This window comes from Lynx canadensis, chromosome C1, assembly GCF_007474595.2.
Source record: "Lynx canadensis isolate LIC74 chromosome C1, mLynCan4.pri.v2, whole genome shotgun sequence".
Taxonomy (NCBI): Eukaryota; Metazoa; Chordata; class Mammalia; order Carnivora; family Felidae; genus Lynx; species Lynx canadensis.
The window spans coordinates 92324188-92342915 of record NC_044310.1 but is presented as its reverse complement, the minus strand read 5'-3'; the positions used below and the strand labels follow the sequence as shown (position 1 = coordinate 92342915).

Sequence of the window (18728 nt, the reverse complement as noted above, 5' to 3'; positions counted from 1 at the left end):
AAAATATTAAGGGGCATTTTGAACTCCAAAAGCAAAAGTAATTAAGATGAACATTTGCAGTCTTAACCCTCGTGGTGTGAATACGGAGAGTTCCCTGTCCCCCCGCCCCCCAAAAGTCAGAGGAACTGAATGGCTGAAGTAATTACTGAGGAAGCTTTCCACTCTCCCCGTGATCTCCTTTTTTGTTTTTTTTCCCCCCACTTTCCTTGTTCTACCTACTCTTCTGCCCTTCTGTAGGAAGAGAGGGGCTCTGATGGTCCCCACAAAGAGTGGTTTTACAGTTCTTGCTGAATGCCCATCACGAAGGGCATGCTCATAGCTAGGGTGAATAGTTCAGACAGCAGTGAAGGAAATCATAGCTGTATCGTACCTGTGGTTACAAATCGGGAAGTACATGACATATTGCTGCCCCGGACTTCGCTGAAGGAATACACTGTGACATTGTACTTGGTGTCACACTCTAGAGCGGAGAGGGTGCAAGCAGGAGCAGTGTCATTGCACTCAACCACTTTGAACCCATCTACAGCCTTGGTTTCATAAAGTTCGGCACCACGGACAGGAGACCAGACAATCTCTACTCTGTCACTGGACACCAACACAGGGTTAATATCGCTAGGACAACAGGGGGCTGAAAGCAGGAGCAGAGAGAGAAAATGGAGGTCAGTAAAGGAACAAGGATGTCAGAGGAGGGCATTGAGTCCTGATCTCCCAGGGCCCAGAGCTTCTGCCACAGCCCTCCCAAGTTGCTCCAAGAACCTCCTACAGGTCTTTCCAGCTGTGATCTTGGCCTAACACCCACTACATAAAGGATAAATCCTCTATGCATGATGTCCAAGGTCATCACAAGCTGCATCCAACCTACATGTTCAGCTGTGCCTCCCCTCACCAATTCCCTCAATTCCCCACCCTACATGTGCTCTCATTTCCTTATGCCTTGAAGACTGCTAACCCTCTACTGAAATGCTGTTCCTCTCTTCTGCCTGATAAAAATTATACCTAGTCTAAGTTCCCAATCCGATCAGTCTTTCCAGACACTAACCAGATAAGACTGAGGGCTGCAGGAGGGGGAAGGATCATTGTATTAGTACATCTTAGAACAGACCCTATATTATGTCATGGACAAATTCTGACAAATGTCTAGCATGGCTTGGAGTTTTCTGGGATGCCCTTGCCCCACCTACATTCCATTCATCCTTAAATATCCAGTTCAAGTTCACTCCTTCTGCAAGGCCATCCTGTGCTCTTGAGACTTGATTGATAGCCTCTTATTCCATTTTCCAAAGGCATCAATTATTTGATTCCTTCAACTTGGTAAAATTTATTATAATCCAGCTAGTTATACACAATGATATTATGTTTTTATTTGTAAATATGGTTAAGTTTAAATCACTCACTCCATTCATTCTTCAAACATCAAGCGTTTCCCATATGCCAATCACAGTATAAGAAACATTGAGGATGAAGAGGTAAATAAAACAGTCCCTGCTCCCTAAAAGATCCAAGCCTAGTAGAAGAGAATAATAGTAATAATGATGCTAATAAAAAATGCTTTGCACTGTGCTTTACCACATGCAAAGACCTATTTCATATTCATGCTCTCATTATTATTTGTCCCATTTTGCATACTAAGGATACTAAGGAACTAGCAAGGTAATGTCTTTATCCCCATTTTTCAAATGAGTTAGAGGTCAAGTTAGGACAATTAGGACAAGTTAGGACAGGTGTCCTGCTGCAGAGCCTTCCACACCAGGCAGTGCCTTTGCCATGGCATCTCTGTTTTCAGGTCTCGGGGAAAGGGTGAACTCCTGAGACAAGAGGACTGTGTCCCCTTCAGCACCTTGCCCAGGCTATCAATCAAGTCTCAAGAGCACAGGATGGCCTTGCAGAAGGAGTGAACTTGAACTGGATATTTAAGGATGAGTGGAATGTAGGTGGGGCAAGGGCATCCCAGAAAACTCCAAGCCATGCTAGACATTTGTCAGAATTTGTCCATGACATAATATAGGGTCTGTTCTAAGATGTACTAATACAATGATCCTTCCCCCTCCTGCAGCCCTCAGTCTTATCTGGTTAGTGTCTGGAAAGATCATGGTGGAGGGTTTAATTTTTCAGAGCAGGTATGAACGACTATATTCTTTGCTCTCTTTTCACTTCTACGCCTTGCATTCTTGTTAAGGTTGGGTCCATGAACCCAAAATTTCCTGCTCTGGAAAGAATGTGAGAGGAGAGATTCTCTTTCTGTTCTTGACCCTGGAATGACTCCCAGGTAACCTATGTCAGTCAGTTATCGCAAAGGTGATTTATGCTGCTGCTGAGTTCAGGGAACTCAGAACTCCCTTCACAAGCATCAAGTGCAACTTACCTGTGGTATAATTGAACACATCGCCCAGAGGACTCTGCCCTGCCTTGTTATAGGCAAAAACACTAATAAAGTAAGTGAAGCCACATTCAGATAAGAAATTGCACTGGGTGAGGGATGTGTTGCAGTGGACTTCCAAGCCATCATCACTCTTCACAAAGGCCACATAGTAATCACCCAGATCTACATTGGACCAAGCCACAGAGAGGTGGCCCGGAGGATCTTCTTGGACGGTCACTCGTCCAGGTGCACAAGCAACTAGGAAACAGTAAATAATGAACAGCTATGAGAGTCCTGCAAGAGAGTTTCTTTATACCTTTGCAATTGTCCAGAATATCACATGCCATGGACAAGGAATAAATCAAACAGTATGTGCAAACCAACAAGGCATTCTCACATGTTGTAAAACTTATCTCACACAATACATGCTAGACAATGTCAGAAACAGGCATGGATGGGGCGCCCGAGTGGCTCAGTTGGTTAAGTGTCTGACATCGGCTCAGGTCATGATCTCACCGTTTGTGCTGACAGCGCAGAGCCTGGAGCCTGCTTTGGATTCTGTGTCTCCTCCTCACTCTGTCCCTCCCCCGCTCACACTCTGTCTTTCTCAAAAATAAATAAACATTAAAAAAATTTTTTTTAATTAAAAAAATAAAAGAAATAGGCATGGATCACCTTGGTTAACATTGCATTCGTTTCTGTGTTAAGGCAATGCCAGGATCAGCATAGAATGAAGGGATGACTTCAAATGAAGTTTATTCTTTCAAGCTCTAAGCTTTTAAAATTTTAGCCATCTTTAGTGGAATCTTCCTAAAATATATTTCACAATTCTGGGACCCAGGAAACACATAGCACTTTCGAAACATAGTTCTTTTATTGGTAAGTTGGGCTGTTCCCATGATCATGACTGATTGTTTTACAATTTTTTTTAATGTCTATTTATTTTTGAGAGACAGAGAACAAACAAGCGAGGGAGGGGCAGAGAGAGAGGAAGACACAGAATCCAAAGCAGGCTCCAGACTCTGAGCTGTCAGCACAGAACTCAATGCGGGGCTCAAACTCACAAACCGTGAGATCATAACCTGAGCCGTAAGTTGGACGCTTAACCAACTGAGCCACCCAGGCGTCCCATGACTGATTGTTTTATATGCAAACTGATGCCACCCAACTGTAGACATGCAGGATTATTTCAGTGGCACTTTACCCTGGCTGCACATTAGAATTAAGTGAGGAGCTTTTACAAACTAGTCATACCTGGGGCACCTGGGTGGCGTAGTCGGTTAAGCGTCCGACTTCAGCCAGGTCACGATCTCGCGGTCCGTGAGTTCGAGCCCCGCGTCGGGCTCTGGGCTGATGGCTCAGAGCCTGGAGCCTGCTTCCGATTCTGTGTCTCCCTCTCTCTCTGCCCCTCCCCCCGTTCATGCTCTGTCTCTCTCTGTCCCAAAAATAAATAAACGTTGAAAAAAAAATTGTTAAAAAAAAAAACAAAAAACAAACTAGTCATACCAGACTCCACTCCCAGAAGCTCTGATTTAGTTGATCTTAGGTGGATTTTTTTTTTTAAATTTTTTTTTTCAACGTTTATTTATTTTTGGGACAGAGAGAGACAGAGCATGAACAGGGGAGGGGCAGAGAGAGAGGGAGACACAGAATCGGAAACAGGCTCCAGGCTCTGAGCCATCAGCCCAGAGCCCGACGCGGGGCTCGAACTCACGGACCGCGAGATCGTGACCTGGCTGAAGTCGGACGCTTAACCGACTGCGCCACCCAGGCGCCCCATCTTAGGTGGATTTTTAAAAAGCTCCCCAGATGCTCTTAATGTGCCTCCAAGATTGGGAAACACTGGAGGGTTCTCTCCTGCATTAAATGACTAACTTGGATCTGCTATGCTTTTGAAAGTGTATTCTTATCTTTTCCTTCACTCTCAGCTATTCCAACCTCATAACCATTTCTAATAGGCTGTCTGCAGCAAATTATAACTGTCAAAAGAGAAGCCAAATCACCAGGTTTGCTATCAGTGACCTTAATTTAACATAACTATAAGAAATTGTGCATCTGGGCTCCTGGGTGGCTCAGTTGGTTAAGTGTCCCACTCTTGATTTCAGCTCAGGTCATGATCTCACAGTTCGAGAGACCCAGCCCCATGTTGAGCTCTGTGCCGGCAACACAGGACCTGCTTGGGATTCTCTCTCTGTCTCCTCTCACCTCTCTCAATAAATAAATAAACTTTTAAAAAAGTTAAAAAAAAAAAAAAGAAACTGTGTATCTGAGGGCTTGGCTTATTTTTTCCCTGTAAAATACACTGCATCAGCTTGGTGATGGCTCTTTTCCTCTCTGTTCAGAAGCCTTTTAAACACAGGATGACATAGTTCTCTCTGTTGGGTAAAGTGGACATTATTGTGATTATCTACATTTTCTTTGGCTTAGAGGACTAAAATCAGGCAAACCTGGGCTTGAATCCTAGCTCTAACGCTTATTATTAGTGTGACTTTGGAAAAATTACATCACTCTCAGACCTAAATTTTTTTTTATCTGAAAAAGGAAATAATAGAGCCTACATCACTGAGTTGTCATGAAAGATAAATAAAATGATGTATTTATAGTGCCTGGTACATAGTAGGTCTTCACTAAATGTTAGTTCCCGTCACCAAAACACATAAATGTTTCTAAATAGAGGAGTAAACCTCCACATATGTAAGCCTTCATTTTTCTGATAAGATGAAAATAGGAAGATATTTAAATACATACTCAGAATTATAGACTGTCCACCTTTATTTAAAAAATAGCTCCCTCCCAGCATAGGTCTGCAAAACATGACGTAAGGAAGAGGCCATTGTGTGTACTGCACAGTTAAACCTATGTATAACTCCAACCGGATCCTAGAATTTTTACAGCTTTACAAAGTATAAAGAAAATCAATTAATGAAAGAACAGAATAGGAGCCAGGACTCCTAATTTTCACAGATGTGCTTTTTCCAATGCGTGATATCCAGTTTTACGATCACATTAAAACTCCTTAGAATGTCCCATTCAATGCTTTCACTTAGACCAGGCTTCTAGAATGTTCTGGAACATTATCAACATTATCAGGTGGTTATTTGTTTCCCTTATGGCAGTCACACTGGCTTGCCAGCCCCACAGTCACTCTTGCTTACATACCAGTTTTTAGGGCCTCTGATGAAGTTGACTTGCTAGACCCAGCATCATTACTTGCTAAAACTGAAATTAGGTACTCAGTCCCACACTGTAGGGAGGAGATAGTACAGGCACTGCGAGTCGTACTACAGCTCAGCTCCGAAGAGTCACTCAAAGCCATCACAGTATAGTTGAAAGCTCCTTCCGTTGGGGCCCATGAAACAGAAGCCTTCAGAGCCCCACCGTCAAGAGAGACTTGAATGTTGGCAGGGGCACGAGGACCTAGATATTTGAGAAACAATTAAGATTTTGCAGTAGCCTCGAAAATCCAAGTAAGATCTGGCCTAACAACATTGCAGAGCTTGGAGGATGACGTACCACGATAGTAGGATAATTGCAAGTGTTTAGAGCATAAAATCGGGACTTAGGGTAACACATCTGCCGTTAACTATGCAAACTCATAACTAGCTATGCAACCTTATCCATGTTATTTAATATGTTATTTACTTTTTTTTTTTAACGTCTGTAAAATGGATCTAATAAGATCAGTCCCTAACACATATTAGGTGCTAAATAAGCATTCATTCATTCACTGAATGAATCAGTGAACACACAACTCAACAAGTAATTGAATAATTAAATGAGATTATAAATGTGAAGGGCTAAAAGGGCCCTACGGATATGTTATTATTAAGTGGTAGGTCAAATATTCTATTATCGAAAGATGAAGCTGAACGGAGTAGCTTCAACAATATCCTTCCTTTACTTTTTTTTTTTTTTTAATAGGCTCTATGCCCAGCACAGAGCCCAATGTAGGGCTTAAACTCACGACCCTGAGATTGAGACCTGAGCTGAGATCAAGAGTTGGATGCTTAACCAACTGAGCCAGGCAGGCACCCCTACTTTTTTTTTTAAAGATTTTATTTTTAAGTAATCTCTACACCAACATGGGGCTTGAACTTACAACTCTGAAATCAAGACTCATATGCTCTACTAGTTGAGACAGCCAGACACCGTTCCCTTCTTTACTTCTGACACCTGCTAAGACTTTTTCTGTAAGTGTTTTTAGGTCATAACTGATTCTAGAAGAGCAGAATTTCATTCCATTCGAAATCAAAGGGAAGAAAGGAAAGTATCAAGTGTGATGGTCATATATTAGAGCAGTCATTTTAGTGTCTCCAAAAACTTCCCTCTACATTCGTAGAAATTTGCCTTCCTCTTTTCAGGGTTATCCTTTTGAGAAAGCTTGAGAAGTATCCTTTTGTGTTGGGGACCTGTGCTGTAATGAGGCCCACCTGGAAGGCATTAGAGAACTGCTTGCATAGCATATGAGCAGAAACCAGCAACTTCTAGACACACGTGGGTTATACAGGCAAGGCCCTGTTTGAGGAAACAGGCACTCAACTCATCCTCTACAGGGCACATCCCTGCCATGTTTCTCCTATAGGCCTTCGAGGTCCTACAGGACCCTTCCCCTGCTTCCTGGTTAGCTTACCTGCAGAGGCAGTTCTGCTCTGAAGTAATTCTGGGTTCAAGGCTAGTAAAAGTAGCCTGCAGTATTTTAGGACAACCAGCTCTTTCCACATGGGGGATGGGAGAACCAGGAAAAATGAGTACAGTATTGGGGGTTGTTGGGGGGTTGAATTGAGTCCCCTCAAAATTCATATGTTGAAGCCCTAACCCCTAGTACCTCAAAATGTCATCTTATTTGAAAACAGGGTCATAGTAGATGCAATTAGTGCAGATGAGATCATTAGGGTGGGCCCTAATCCAATATTACTGGTGTCCTTAGAAAGAGAGAAAATTTTGTGCTCGCTTTGGCAACACATATACTAAAACTGGAATGATACATGGGGCGCTTGAGTGGCTTAGTTGGTTAAGCATCCAACTTCAGCTCAGGTCATGATCTCACAGTTGGTGGGTTGGAGCCCCACGTTAGGCTCTGTGTTGAGCTCAGAGCCTGGAGCCTGCTTCGGATTCTGTGTCTCCCTCTCTCTCTCTCTGCCCCTCCCCTGCTCATGCTCTGTCTCTGTCTCTCTCAAAAATGAATAAACATCAAAAAAAATTTTTTTTGGGGCGCCTGGGTGGCGCAGTCGGTTAAGCGTCCGACTTCAGCCAGGTCACGATCTCGCGGTCCGTGAGTTCGAGCCCCGCGTCAGGCTCTGGGCTGATGGCTCGGAGCCTGGAGCCTGGTTCCGATTCTGTGTCTCCCTGTCTCTCTGCCCCTCCCCCGTTCATGCTCTGTCTCTCTCTGTCCCAAAAAAAATAAATAAACGTTGAAAAAAAAATTAAAAAAAAAATTTTTTTTAATAATAAAATTGGAATGATATGGATTAGCATGGCCCCTGCATAAGGAATGACATGCAAATTCATGAAGCATTAATTAACTAATTAAAAAATAAAAAGAGGAAATCTGGACATAGGCATACACTTCCAGGTAGAATGCCATGTGATTATGAAGGGCACCATCTATAAGCCAAGGAGAAAGGCCTGGAACAAATCCTTCCCTCATAGTCCTGAGAAGGAACCAATTGTGCTGACATCTTGATTTCAGACTTCTGACCTCCAAAACGGGGAGACAACAAATTTGTGTTGTTTAAGTAGGTTTGTGGCACTTCGTTAAGACAGCCCTAGCAAACTAATAGAGAGGCTAAATCTATACTCTAAAAAATTAAAAAAAAAATTTTTTTTTATGTTTTATTTATTTTTGAGAGAGAGAGAGAGCAAGCACATGAGGGACAGAGAGAGAGAAGGAGACACAGAATCCGAGACTGACTCTGTCTCAGTCCAGACTCTGAGCTAGCTGTTAGCACAGAGCCAGATGCGGGCCTCGAACCCGTGAACTGGGAGATCATGACCTGAGCCGAAGTTGGATGCTCAACCGACTGAGCCTCCCAGGTGCCCCAATACTCTAAAATATGTTTAAACATGGGAAACAAATGAAAAGGAAAGCTTTAAGAAAACAGTCACCTTTGGAGGTGGCTGTCCCTGACCCCAGCCTGATGGAGAGGTTTCCTCTCATACCACTCTGTGCCTGCAAATCCTTCTCTCAAAGCACTTGTTACACTGAACTGTAACCACTGATTTATGCATTGGTCTCCCCTAAGACACAATCAGTTCTCCAAGTGTAGGGATTACACTTTAATTGATTTTGTGTCCCCATCAGCTAAATGATGCCCAGTACATAGTGGGCCCTCAGTTAACGTTTGTGGAAAGAAAGAATGAATGAATGCATAGAAAAAGGCCGGGGGAGACTGGTTTATCACAGACATCCTGACTCACCAGGCCCATCAAGAATCACCTTAAGGCCACCTTGCTATGATGTTGCTCTAGAGAAGTATTACAAAAGGCATACCCTTTCTCCCTGAATTTCTGTCTTGACTCACAGATAATGGGGCTTCCATCCCACCCTCCAAACTTAGGGTATGTTGGAAAGAACAGCTCTGGTTTCTTTCCTCCCTTTCCTTGGTCCTCTCCAAGGGATGAAACAGCTTATCTGGTTGGTGAGAGTCTGGCATTAGGCCACATTGTCAGTGGGTGGCTTACTCTGTCTCGAGAGAAAAAAAAATCCCTCTCCTTCCCTCCCTCTCCCTCTCATTCTTTTTGGCTTACTGCAGCAGATCGGTTTGGGTTTCCACGTATTATGCAGTAGGATCCCCTGAGCAGGCCTAAGCTGAGGTTTGGGGCAATATATCTGAAATTCTGATTCCCAGCACAGCATAAAGTACCCTAACAACAGGAACTTTGTTTCGTTTGCTGCTGGATCTCTAGAGCAATGCTCACTCAAAGTTGGCTCACACTCACTAAATGGCTACTGAATAAAATGAATTCCTGTTTGTCCCAGTTCTTTCTGTTTATGCTGTTGGTCTGAAGCTAGGAAGGGTCAGGGAGACTCATAAACCTAGCAAAAATCATCTCCTGTTGTGTGATACGGCATGTGTATGCTTGAAATAAGTTAGATATCAGAGACGGAGAAGCCATGCTCTGTGTTTTCAGAGCAGCATTTCTTTATACAGGCAGTTAGCGTTTAAACTACCGCACTATAAATAAACTCATAATAAATTTAAATATCTACTGCCAGCTGCTCTGTACTTATCAGTTAACACCCGCTTCCAACGGCTACGATGCATAACCTCTCATTAATCAAAAGGGAGACTGCTTGAGGCTGAGCTGGGAAGTCCTTACTTGTTCTCTGATTGCAGGTGGAGTCGTCCCCAGGGGTTCCATTGGCATTCCACGCATAGGCCTTTATGGTGTAGAGAGTCCCAGCATCTAACCTGGTGAATGTCAAGGAGGTGTTTGTGGTATTCTCTTTCCATATTCTACCCAAACCATTGGCTCGCATAATGGACACAGAGAATCCAATTGCCATATATACAGTTTCCCACTGCACAAGAATAGAGTCTGGACTTGGAGAGCTTACTTCTAGAATTGGTGCAGCCAACACTATGAAGACAAAAACACATGCATTTGCGTTAGGAAACTCCAATAGAGGATAATTCAGATTTAGAAATAAATAATTTGAGGTTGATCATCCATATTATGAAATAATTATTTGCTTTGCAAAAGGATTTACGGTAGGTAGAGTTCCATTAAATAATGGCTATCTAGGGGCACCTGGGTGGCTCAGTCGGTTAAGCGTCCAACTCTTGCTTTTGGCCTGGATCATGACCTTGAAGTTGGTGAGTTTGAGCCCCACACTGGGCTCCAAGCTGACAGCATGGAGACTGCTTGGGAGTCTGTCTCCTCTCTCTCTGACCATCCCCCACTTGTGCTCTCTCTCTCAAAAATAAATAAATAGGGGCGCCTGGGTGGCTCAGTCGGTTAAGCGTCCGGCTTCGGCCCAGGTCACGATCTCATGGTCCATGAGTTCGAGCCCCGCATTGGTCTCTGTGCTGACAGCTCAGAGCCTGGAGCCTGTTTTGGATTCTGTGTCTCCCTCTCTCTCTCTGCTCCACCCCCGTTCATGCTTTGTCTCTCTCTGTCTCAAAAATAAATAAACAAAAATAAATAATAAATAAATAAACAAAAAAATAATGTGTATTATAATACACATTATAAAATAATAAATATATATATATATAAATAATGTGACTATCTAAATGTGTATTAATCATAAATGACTCAGCAAAGGAATGGGGAACAGAATAATTCTAATATTAGGCATGACTTTCAATTGGAGGTTTGTAAGAAATTATATAAAATATCTCTGTAATTATAATATGGGGAAATGATGGTTTATAGTATTTTTTTAGAAAATTTTTATGTTTATTTGCTTATTTTGAAAAGGGGCAGAGGAGCAGAGAGAGAGGAGTGAGAATTTGAAGCAGGCTTTGTGCTGTCAGCCAAGAACCCAATGTGGGGCTCGAACTCACTAACTGAGATCATGACCTGAGCCGAAGTCTGATGCTTAACCGAGGCACCCAGGTGCCCTTAAAAGCAGGGATGTTCGTAAAGACGCCCAAAATGGGTTTTATTTTCCAAAGCATCTGGAATTTAAATACCACCACCTCCACAGATATCTGAATTCCTAAAACATTTGGTGGCTTTCACCTCTGGGCGCTGAATCGTAGGCACTCAAATGACACAAAATTATATCATGTACTTGCAGCCTCAGTATAACGGATCCAGGTCACAAACAACCCGACAGAGGACAAGCATCCAGCTACCTGTCTTTGCCTGCTTTGGAAGCGATGCTGGGCTTCTCCCAGTGGCACTGACGGATCTGACAGTGATTTGGTACAAGGTTGCAGCCTTCAGGCCTGTCACAGTGCCTGGGGAATTGGCCACCATGGTTTCAATGACAGTGTCTCCATCTTCAGCCGTGAGAAGATAACTGGTGGCCCCTGGCACTGTGGCCCATTCCACAGTGATGCTGGTGCTGATTTTTGAATATGCCTGATCAATAGTGGGTATTTCAGGAGCTGGAAGAGATTTTGAAGTTGTACATTAGCTAGGATATCTATGAAGATTACTTCTTTCACCGTTTTCTTTTTCTTCTTTTTTTTTTTTTAAGAGATTTTATTTTAAGTAATCTCTGAACCTAATGTGGGGCTCGAACTTACAACTCTGAGATCAAGAGTCGCATGCTCTCCCGACTGAGCCAGCCAGGCGCCCCTGTCCTCATTTTCAAGATCAAGACAAAACAGAGAAAAAGAAATGCAAAGCTACTCTCCAAAAGAGAGCCAGAAAGCTCAAACTTCTCATTCAGAATGGGATTTTCAAAGAGGTTTTTCCCAGTTTGCCTCTGGGATAATTTGTATTTTTTGTACTTTTCAAAGGGTTAAATCAGAGTGGGGAGTGGGGTCCTGCCTGGCTCAGTCTGTAGAGCATGCGACCCTTGATCTCAGGGTTGTGAGCTCTAGTCCCACATTGGGGATAGAGCCTACTTTATTTATTTTTTTTTTTTTATTAAATTTTTTTTTTTCAACGTTTATTTATTTTTGGGACAGAGAGAGACAGAGCATGAACGGTGGGAGGGGCAGAGAGAGAGGGAGACACAGAATCGGAAACAGGCTCCAGGCTCCGAGCCATCAGCCCAGAGCCTGACGCGGGGCTCGAACTCACGGACCGCGAGATCGTGACCTGGCTGAAGTCGGACGCTTAACCGACTGCGCCACCCAGGCGCCCCAGAGCCTACTTTAAAAAAAAAAAAAAAAAAGCAGGGAATGATTGTGGGAAAGAACTCTGAGAGGAAGGAGAGAGTCATTGAGGGGCTCATTCCAGAGGCTTCACACTGGTTGGCACTCTGTGAATTCCCAGGCCTTCTCTGATGCCACCAATCTCCCCCTCCCAGCCCCTCACCTATGCTCCACTGCCTCACCTGAAGGCCAGGGTCTCACCTCTGCTGTGGCTATGTCTCCATCTCGTGCACTTGCACATTCCCACAAGGTATCTAATCTAATGGAGGAAGAGGGAACATGGAGTTCTTTGTTTACGATTGCTCTATCGTACTTTTCTTCATATTATCAGAGTGGAACCATTTTTAGATTCTTCTATATAAAACAAAAATAAACATTATTGTCCCACTCTCCATCAAAACATCTGCCCCAGCATAAGAAGGAGGTGCCGTGGTCTCTCCTCACCTGGGCCAGGCCATGGTTTGTCTGTGGGACATGAATGCTTATGTCATGAGTTTATATAAGGCATTCCTGCACTTTGGGTAAGGGGTAAGAGATACAGCATAGTAACAAGATTTACAACATTGTAAAACTCCACAGGCACAAAAATGCCCTGGGTGCAGGAGGTCCAAGTGGAAGAAAGGTCAAACAGAAATAGCCGGTTTTAAGTTTGGAACTGGCACTTAGCCTTTTATGTTCAATGTACCTCACTTGCCGGGTAAAATCACTATAGACCAACTTCAAAACTAAAGGGCAAAAGGGGCGCCTGGGTGGCTCAGTTGGCTAAGCGTCTGACTTCGGCTCAGGTCACGATCTCACAGCCCGTGAGTTCGAGCCCCGCGTCAGGCTCTGGGCTGATGGCTCAGAGCCTGGAGCCTGCTTCCGATTCTGTGTCTCCCTCTCTCTCTGCCCCTCCCCCGTTCATGCTCTGTCTCTCTGTGTCTCAAAAATAAATAAACGTTAAAAAAAAAAAAACTAAAGGGCAAAACGAAACTATAGGGCAAAGAGGAGAAAGAGTAACTATAGACCAAATGTGTGATTTACTGGTATCGACTCCCTCCCCTCGGCAGACCCCCACCTGCCAAATCCCTATGTGCATAGACAACTTCTCTTTCTGCACCAATAGCCCAGAGGGTTGGCTTTGGCAGCAACTCAGAAATAGCCAATCTGCAAGACTGAACAAAGTCTCCCACTGTGCACTGGCCAGACATTCCTTGAACGTTACCCAGGACTGTCTCTTTTGCCACCGAAAGAAAACTCTGAAAGTTACATATGCTGGGGAAAAGTCGCAGACCTGCTCATCTTAGCCATTGGTCAGCAGAAGGTGACTGCAGGAAGCACCCATGTCCCCTTTCCCCCACGGCAGGATAGACAGCCCCATCAAGGGCCCCCCTCTTCCCCCCTCCCCCACCCCCCAATCATCCCCTTTCTGCTATCAGCTATTTGTCCTGTGTTATAGGTCTTCTTTCCTCTAACTAACTTGGTTGTGTCTCTCAACTCCTTTTCCAATAATTTCTACATCTTAAGATTTACTTTGAAATGTAAAATATCTACATCTCAGGATTGTTGTGAGGATTAAGTTAAATATTGCATGTGAGGGGGCTTTGATAGGTGGGAAAGGGCTAGTGTGTGCGTGTGTGTGTGTGTGTGTGTACTAGGATGAGCAATTTTGGGGCTTAGAAGAGCCAGACCACATGGCACTGCCATGGACAAGTGCTAGAAGGTGAAATCCTGGGGAGTCTGGGGTAAGCACAGGAGAGACAGATTGCCTGCTTCACTGGGTGGGATCTGACCAGTAACAGCAGTGAAAGATCAACACCTCTGTACTATGCTTCCCTTAAAGAAATGAGAAGCCTGACTGGGATGTGTAAGGCTCCATAAATTAGCAGGAGTTCTCCCCTCTTTCTCAGTTCTGTGTTTGGCCCATTTAGTGCTCTGACAAAAGAGATAACTCTATTCTCTAGATTTGCAATCAACCACTCTGATCAGTCAAAAGTGAAAGAGACCCTTTGCTTCTCAGTATCTGTGCATTCCACCAACTCATAGAGATCTAAATTAGCTCAGGCAGCCCCAGTGGCCAGACACAGATAAAAAGCCTATTCCAGAACCCAAAGAGAATCATAATACACAGACCCAAAATGGAACCTCCTACATAGTATCAATAAAGCACATGCCATTTATTGAAAAACCAAGATGAATCAATTAATAGCATCATTGGTATCTCAGCCTGCCCCATTCTTTCCCTCAAATACTGTGGATAGTGTGGGACTAAAAAGGGCCCCGCCCTGAGGGCTCAGTGTCTCCTGCGACCTTCTAAGGACACAGAAGTAGATTTTGTTCTAGTTCTTTGTTCACCCAAAGGCCACTTCTAAAAAAAAGTCACTTTGTATATGGCCAACCAGTCCTTTTCATTGCTTCCTGGTGATCGTGAAGGTTTCTCAAGAATAAGGTAAAGGATACAAGTAAAACATGAGATAATTTTTGGAAACTTATTGCACATGCACGGATTTTATGGGTCAGCCATCTGTAACACTGTCAAATTTTTATTATTTTGTTTAAGTTTATTTATTTATTTTGAGAGAGAGTGGGAGGGGCAGAGAGAGAGGGAGGGAGAGGGTTCTCTCTCTCTGCAGAGAGACCCCTAAGCAGGCTCTGCACTGTCAGCACAGAGCTGAGGCAGGGCTCAAACTAGTGAACCATGGGAATCGTGATCTGAGCGGAAACCAAGAGCCAGATGCTTAACTGACTGAGCCACCCAGGTGCCCCTATTTTATTTTAAAATTGAGGCACCTGTCTGGCTCAATTGATAGAGCATGTGACTCTTGATCTCACGGTTGTGAGTTCAAGCCCCACACTGGGTGTAGAGATTACTTTAAAATAAAAATCTTTGGGGCACCTGAATGGCTCAGTCTTTTACACGTCCAACTCTTGATTTCGGCTCAGGTCATGATCTTAAGGTTCATGGAATTGAGCCCTGTGTGGGGCTCCACCCTGAGCCTGCTTGAGATTCTCTCTCCCTCTCCCTCTCTCTTCCCACCTCTCTCCCTCACTCTGTCCCCCCTTCCCCCCTCTCTCCCCCTCTCTCTCCTGCTCATGCTCGCTCTCTCTCTCCCGCTTTCTAAAATAAATTTTTAAAAATCTTTTTAAAAATCCACCCAATTTTTAAATGGCCTTAATTGCACTTCCTTTTCTGTGGCAGACAAAATAATAAATAAAAGTTGTTCTCATTTACGTTGAATTACTATGAGACCTTATTGGTGATATGATCAATATTACATGGGTCCTCTAAATAATCGAAATCTCATTGACTATAAATTTCCTCTAAAGAAATTATCCTTGGCTTTAGTCATTTATTCAGCAAAAATGATGGTAAAATTTTTTTAAAAGAAAGAATTTTTCTAGTCTTAAGTTTTCATTTTCTGTATTTTAAGGATGCACTATTACAAGTGTAAATCCTTTCTTATAAAGTAGAGAATCCTAAGCTTTTACTCAAAAACATGTCTAGTTTTCTTCTCTAGTTCTTCAGAATACAAATAAGAAAAATTATATAAATTAGACTTTTCACTATTTGTGGCTAAAACTTTATTTCTTTGGCTAGAATGATAATCACCATAATATTTTACTAATGACAACTGAGTTTGAGAAATCCATCACTACATTACTTTTTATACATCTCAGTACTCATAGGAAGGTCTTATGAGGACTTGTAAGTTTGGTCCACGTATTTGTCTTACCAGTTACACTCACAGTGTGAACACTCAGGAGATGTTGAATATTTTTCCGAGATAGCTTTTCTATTTCAGGGTAGCCCAAGAATTAACAGTGGAAATTAAAATCAAACATGGGGAGGGAAAACTTGCGTTTTAAAAACTTTTACCTGTATTTGCTGAAGCAACCTGAAAAGGAAAGTTTACAAAAATTAGAACCATGAAGAAAAATGCCATTTGGGGAAATGTAAAACATAAATCGGAGCAGTAATAAGTGTATCACAACATTTCATCGTAATGCGAGCAATATCTGAATCCATACAGAGCATTTATTTGCACAAATTATTTCCCAAACTCAAATCTACCCCAAAGGAATCCTAAATAGAATTTAGAGGCTGGAAACAGATCACATTACTATTTCATTTTTCTCCCTGAATCTGCCTATTGAACTAAGTCAGTAGCTGTTGACAGATTTTTCAGAAATCTTTGTTCTTAAAATATAATGATAATCTTGTTTTCTTTCTCTAGTAAATTGCATTAAATTTCAAACATGCAAGCATATACAATCTTGGTATGGTCCAAAACTATTTTGTTTTCTATCTCCCCACCCACTAATCTCTCAAAAAGAGAGAGACAGAGACAGAGAGAGAGAGATAATAAATGTCTTTGTTCCCCGCTAAATAGTTGCAGGTGGGTTGGAATGGTGAACTCACCATTTTAAGACAGATAAGGCTGAATCCAATGAAAGACAAACATTTCTTGGGTCCGCCAGCCATCCTGGTGAATATAAGACTCACATGGCACACAGCAGAGTGATCAGGGTCCTCTTTGGTACCCAGGAGGGCAGCGCTGCCGGTGGCTGGGCTGTTGGGCAGCAACGTTAGGAGCAGATTCTGGGAAGTAGCTCCTCCCCTTTAGTGCGAGCAGACCCGTAACTGGGGGCACCTGGAGGCTGGCAGGGACAGGTGTTTCGAAGAGTGAAAAAAAGAAGAGTTGAAAAACCACACCAAACTGGCCAAAAAACTACTGTAATCTGTGTTCCGAGGTATATGTAGAATGTTCTCTTTTTCTTTAAAAGACTTTTTTTTTTAAGCTTTTTTAAAAGTAATTGCTACGCCCAACTTGGGTCTCGAACTCACAAACCCAAGATCAAGAGTCGCATGCCCTTCCGACTGAGCCAGCCAGGTGCCCCTAAAAATTTTTTTTCTAAATAAAATTTTACAAAGCTGTATAGAAAACTATTGATATAAGGGAATGATCATCTTAAACTGGGGGATCCTGACCGGTTTTATTCATTCTTTTTCATCTTTATTTGTTGTTCTTATTGTGGTTGTTGCAATACAAAGTGATCAGTTCTGCTGTCAGGAGCAATTTGCTGCAAAGCTTCAATATCTAGGATGAAAGATCAGGGGCCTGAGGGGCAGAAGAATTGGGGAGATGTTGTTTAAGGGTATAAACTTACAGGGCGCCTGGGTGTCTCAGTCAGTTAAGTGTCCAATTCTTGGTTTCGGCTCAGGTCATGATCTCAACTTAGGTTCGAGCCCCACATGGGGCTCCGTGCTGACAATGCAGAACCTGCTTGGAATTCTGTCTCTCTCTCTCTCTCTCTCTCTCTCTCTCTCTGTCCCTCCTCTGCTTTCTCTCTCTCTCTCTCTCTCAAAATAAATAAATAAACATAAAAAAGGATATAAACTTAATAGTGTTGGAAATATAATGGACAACATAGTGATTATAGTCAATAATATTGTATTAAAGAACTTCGAAGTTGCTAAAAGACTAAATCTTAATTGTTCATAATGCATACAACAATGATGAGTATATGATGTGATAGAGGTGTTAACTAATGCTATTATAGTAATCACATTGCCATATATTAATGTACCAAACCAACACATCGTACACCTCAAACTTACACAACGTTATATGTAAATCATATCTTTAAAAAAGTGGAGGGGGGTACCTGGGTGGCTCAGTTAGTTGAACACCTGACTTCAGCACAGGTCACAACCTCGCGGTTCGTGAGTTCAAGCCCCACATCAGGCCCACTCCTGTCGGCGCAAAACCAGCTTAGGATCCTCTCTAGCCCCTCTCTCTGCCTCTCCCCTGATTGTATTCTCCCCCAAATAAATAAATAAATAAATAAATAAATAAATAGATAAATAAATAAATAAATATGGAAGGGCAGGAGGATGTCCCTGTGCAGAGAAAGATACCCTGAATGAATACCATTCATTTATCCACAGCACCACCCTGTAGTTCCAGCACTTCCTATTTCCAGAGCCATCATCTAGTTCAAACTCTTGATAAGCATTTAATCCAAACACTGTAATATTTAATTCTCATAATAAAAAATATGTAAATGAGTAATCAACATTGTTAATTGACTCGTATGGAATCACACAAGTATTAAATGGTGGATCTGAGGCTAAAACTCATCACTCTGACATCTGCTTCTGTCCAAAATAGAGTAAAATGGAGTGGATTTACCACCCCCAACTTCAGCTTATTATAAAACCACAATAATTGAGACAGGATTAAATAATTACAAGGATTGGCATCAAAACAGATACGTCAATGGAACAAAATAGATCAATAGTACAGCGTAGAGTCCAAAAATAGATCCACACATAGATAGACAATTGATTTTCAACAAAGGCAAAAAGGCAATCCAAGAGAGAAAGAGTAGTCTTTTCAACAAATGATACTGGAATGATTAAATAACCATTTGCAAAAAACATTACATTTGATCCATACCTTACACCACATAAAAAATTACTCAAAATGGATTATGGACCTAAATATAACACCTAAAACTGTAACACTTCTAGAAGAAAAAAAGAAAAGAAAAATCTTTGTGACCATAGATCAGGCAAAGAGCATGATCCATTTAAAAAATTGATAAATAGG

General features: G+C 42.4%; 1 protein-coding gene and 1 pseudogene across 1 annotated transcript in view; one reads left to right on the top strand and one right to left on the bottom strand.

Moving 5' to 3' along the window:
- FNDC7 (fibronectin type III domain containing 7) overlaps positions 1–16597 on the bottom strand; it is a 30040-nt gene extending 13443 nt beyond the window's left edge. Inside the window, exons 1-7 of the mRNA XM_032594145.1 lie at positions 16535–16597; positions 15992–16010; positions 11164–11418; positions 9680–9940; positions 5519–5776; positions 2363–2617; positions 371–628 (exon numbers count right to left, since the gene is read on the bottom strand). Of these exons, the coding sequence (XP_032450036.1) occupies positions 371–628; positions 2363–2617; positions 5519–5776; positions 9680–9940; positions 11164–11418; positions 15992–16010; positions 16535–16597 (1369 nt within the window). The remainder of the gene's footprint in view (positions 1–370; positions 629–2362; positions 2618–5518; positions 5777–9679; positions 9941–11163; positions 11419–15991; positions 16011–16534) is intronic.
- LOC115522595 lies at positions 7790–7885 on the top strand (annotated as a pseudogene).
- Positions 16598–18728: the final 2131 nt, after the last annotated feature.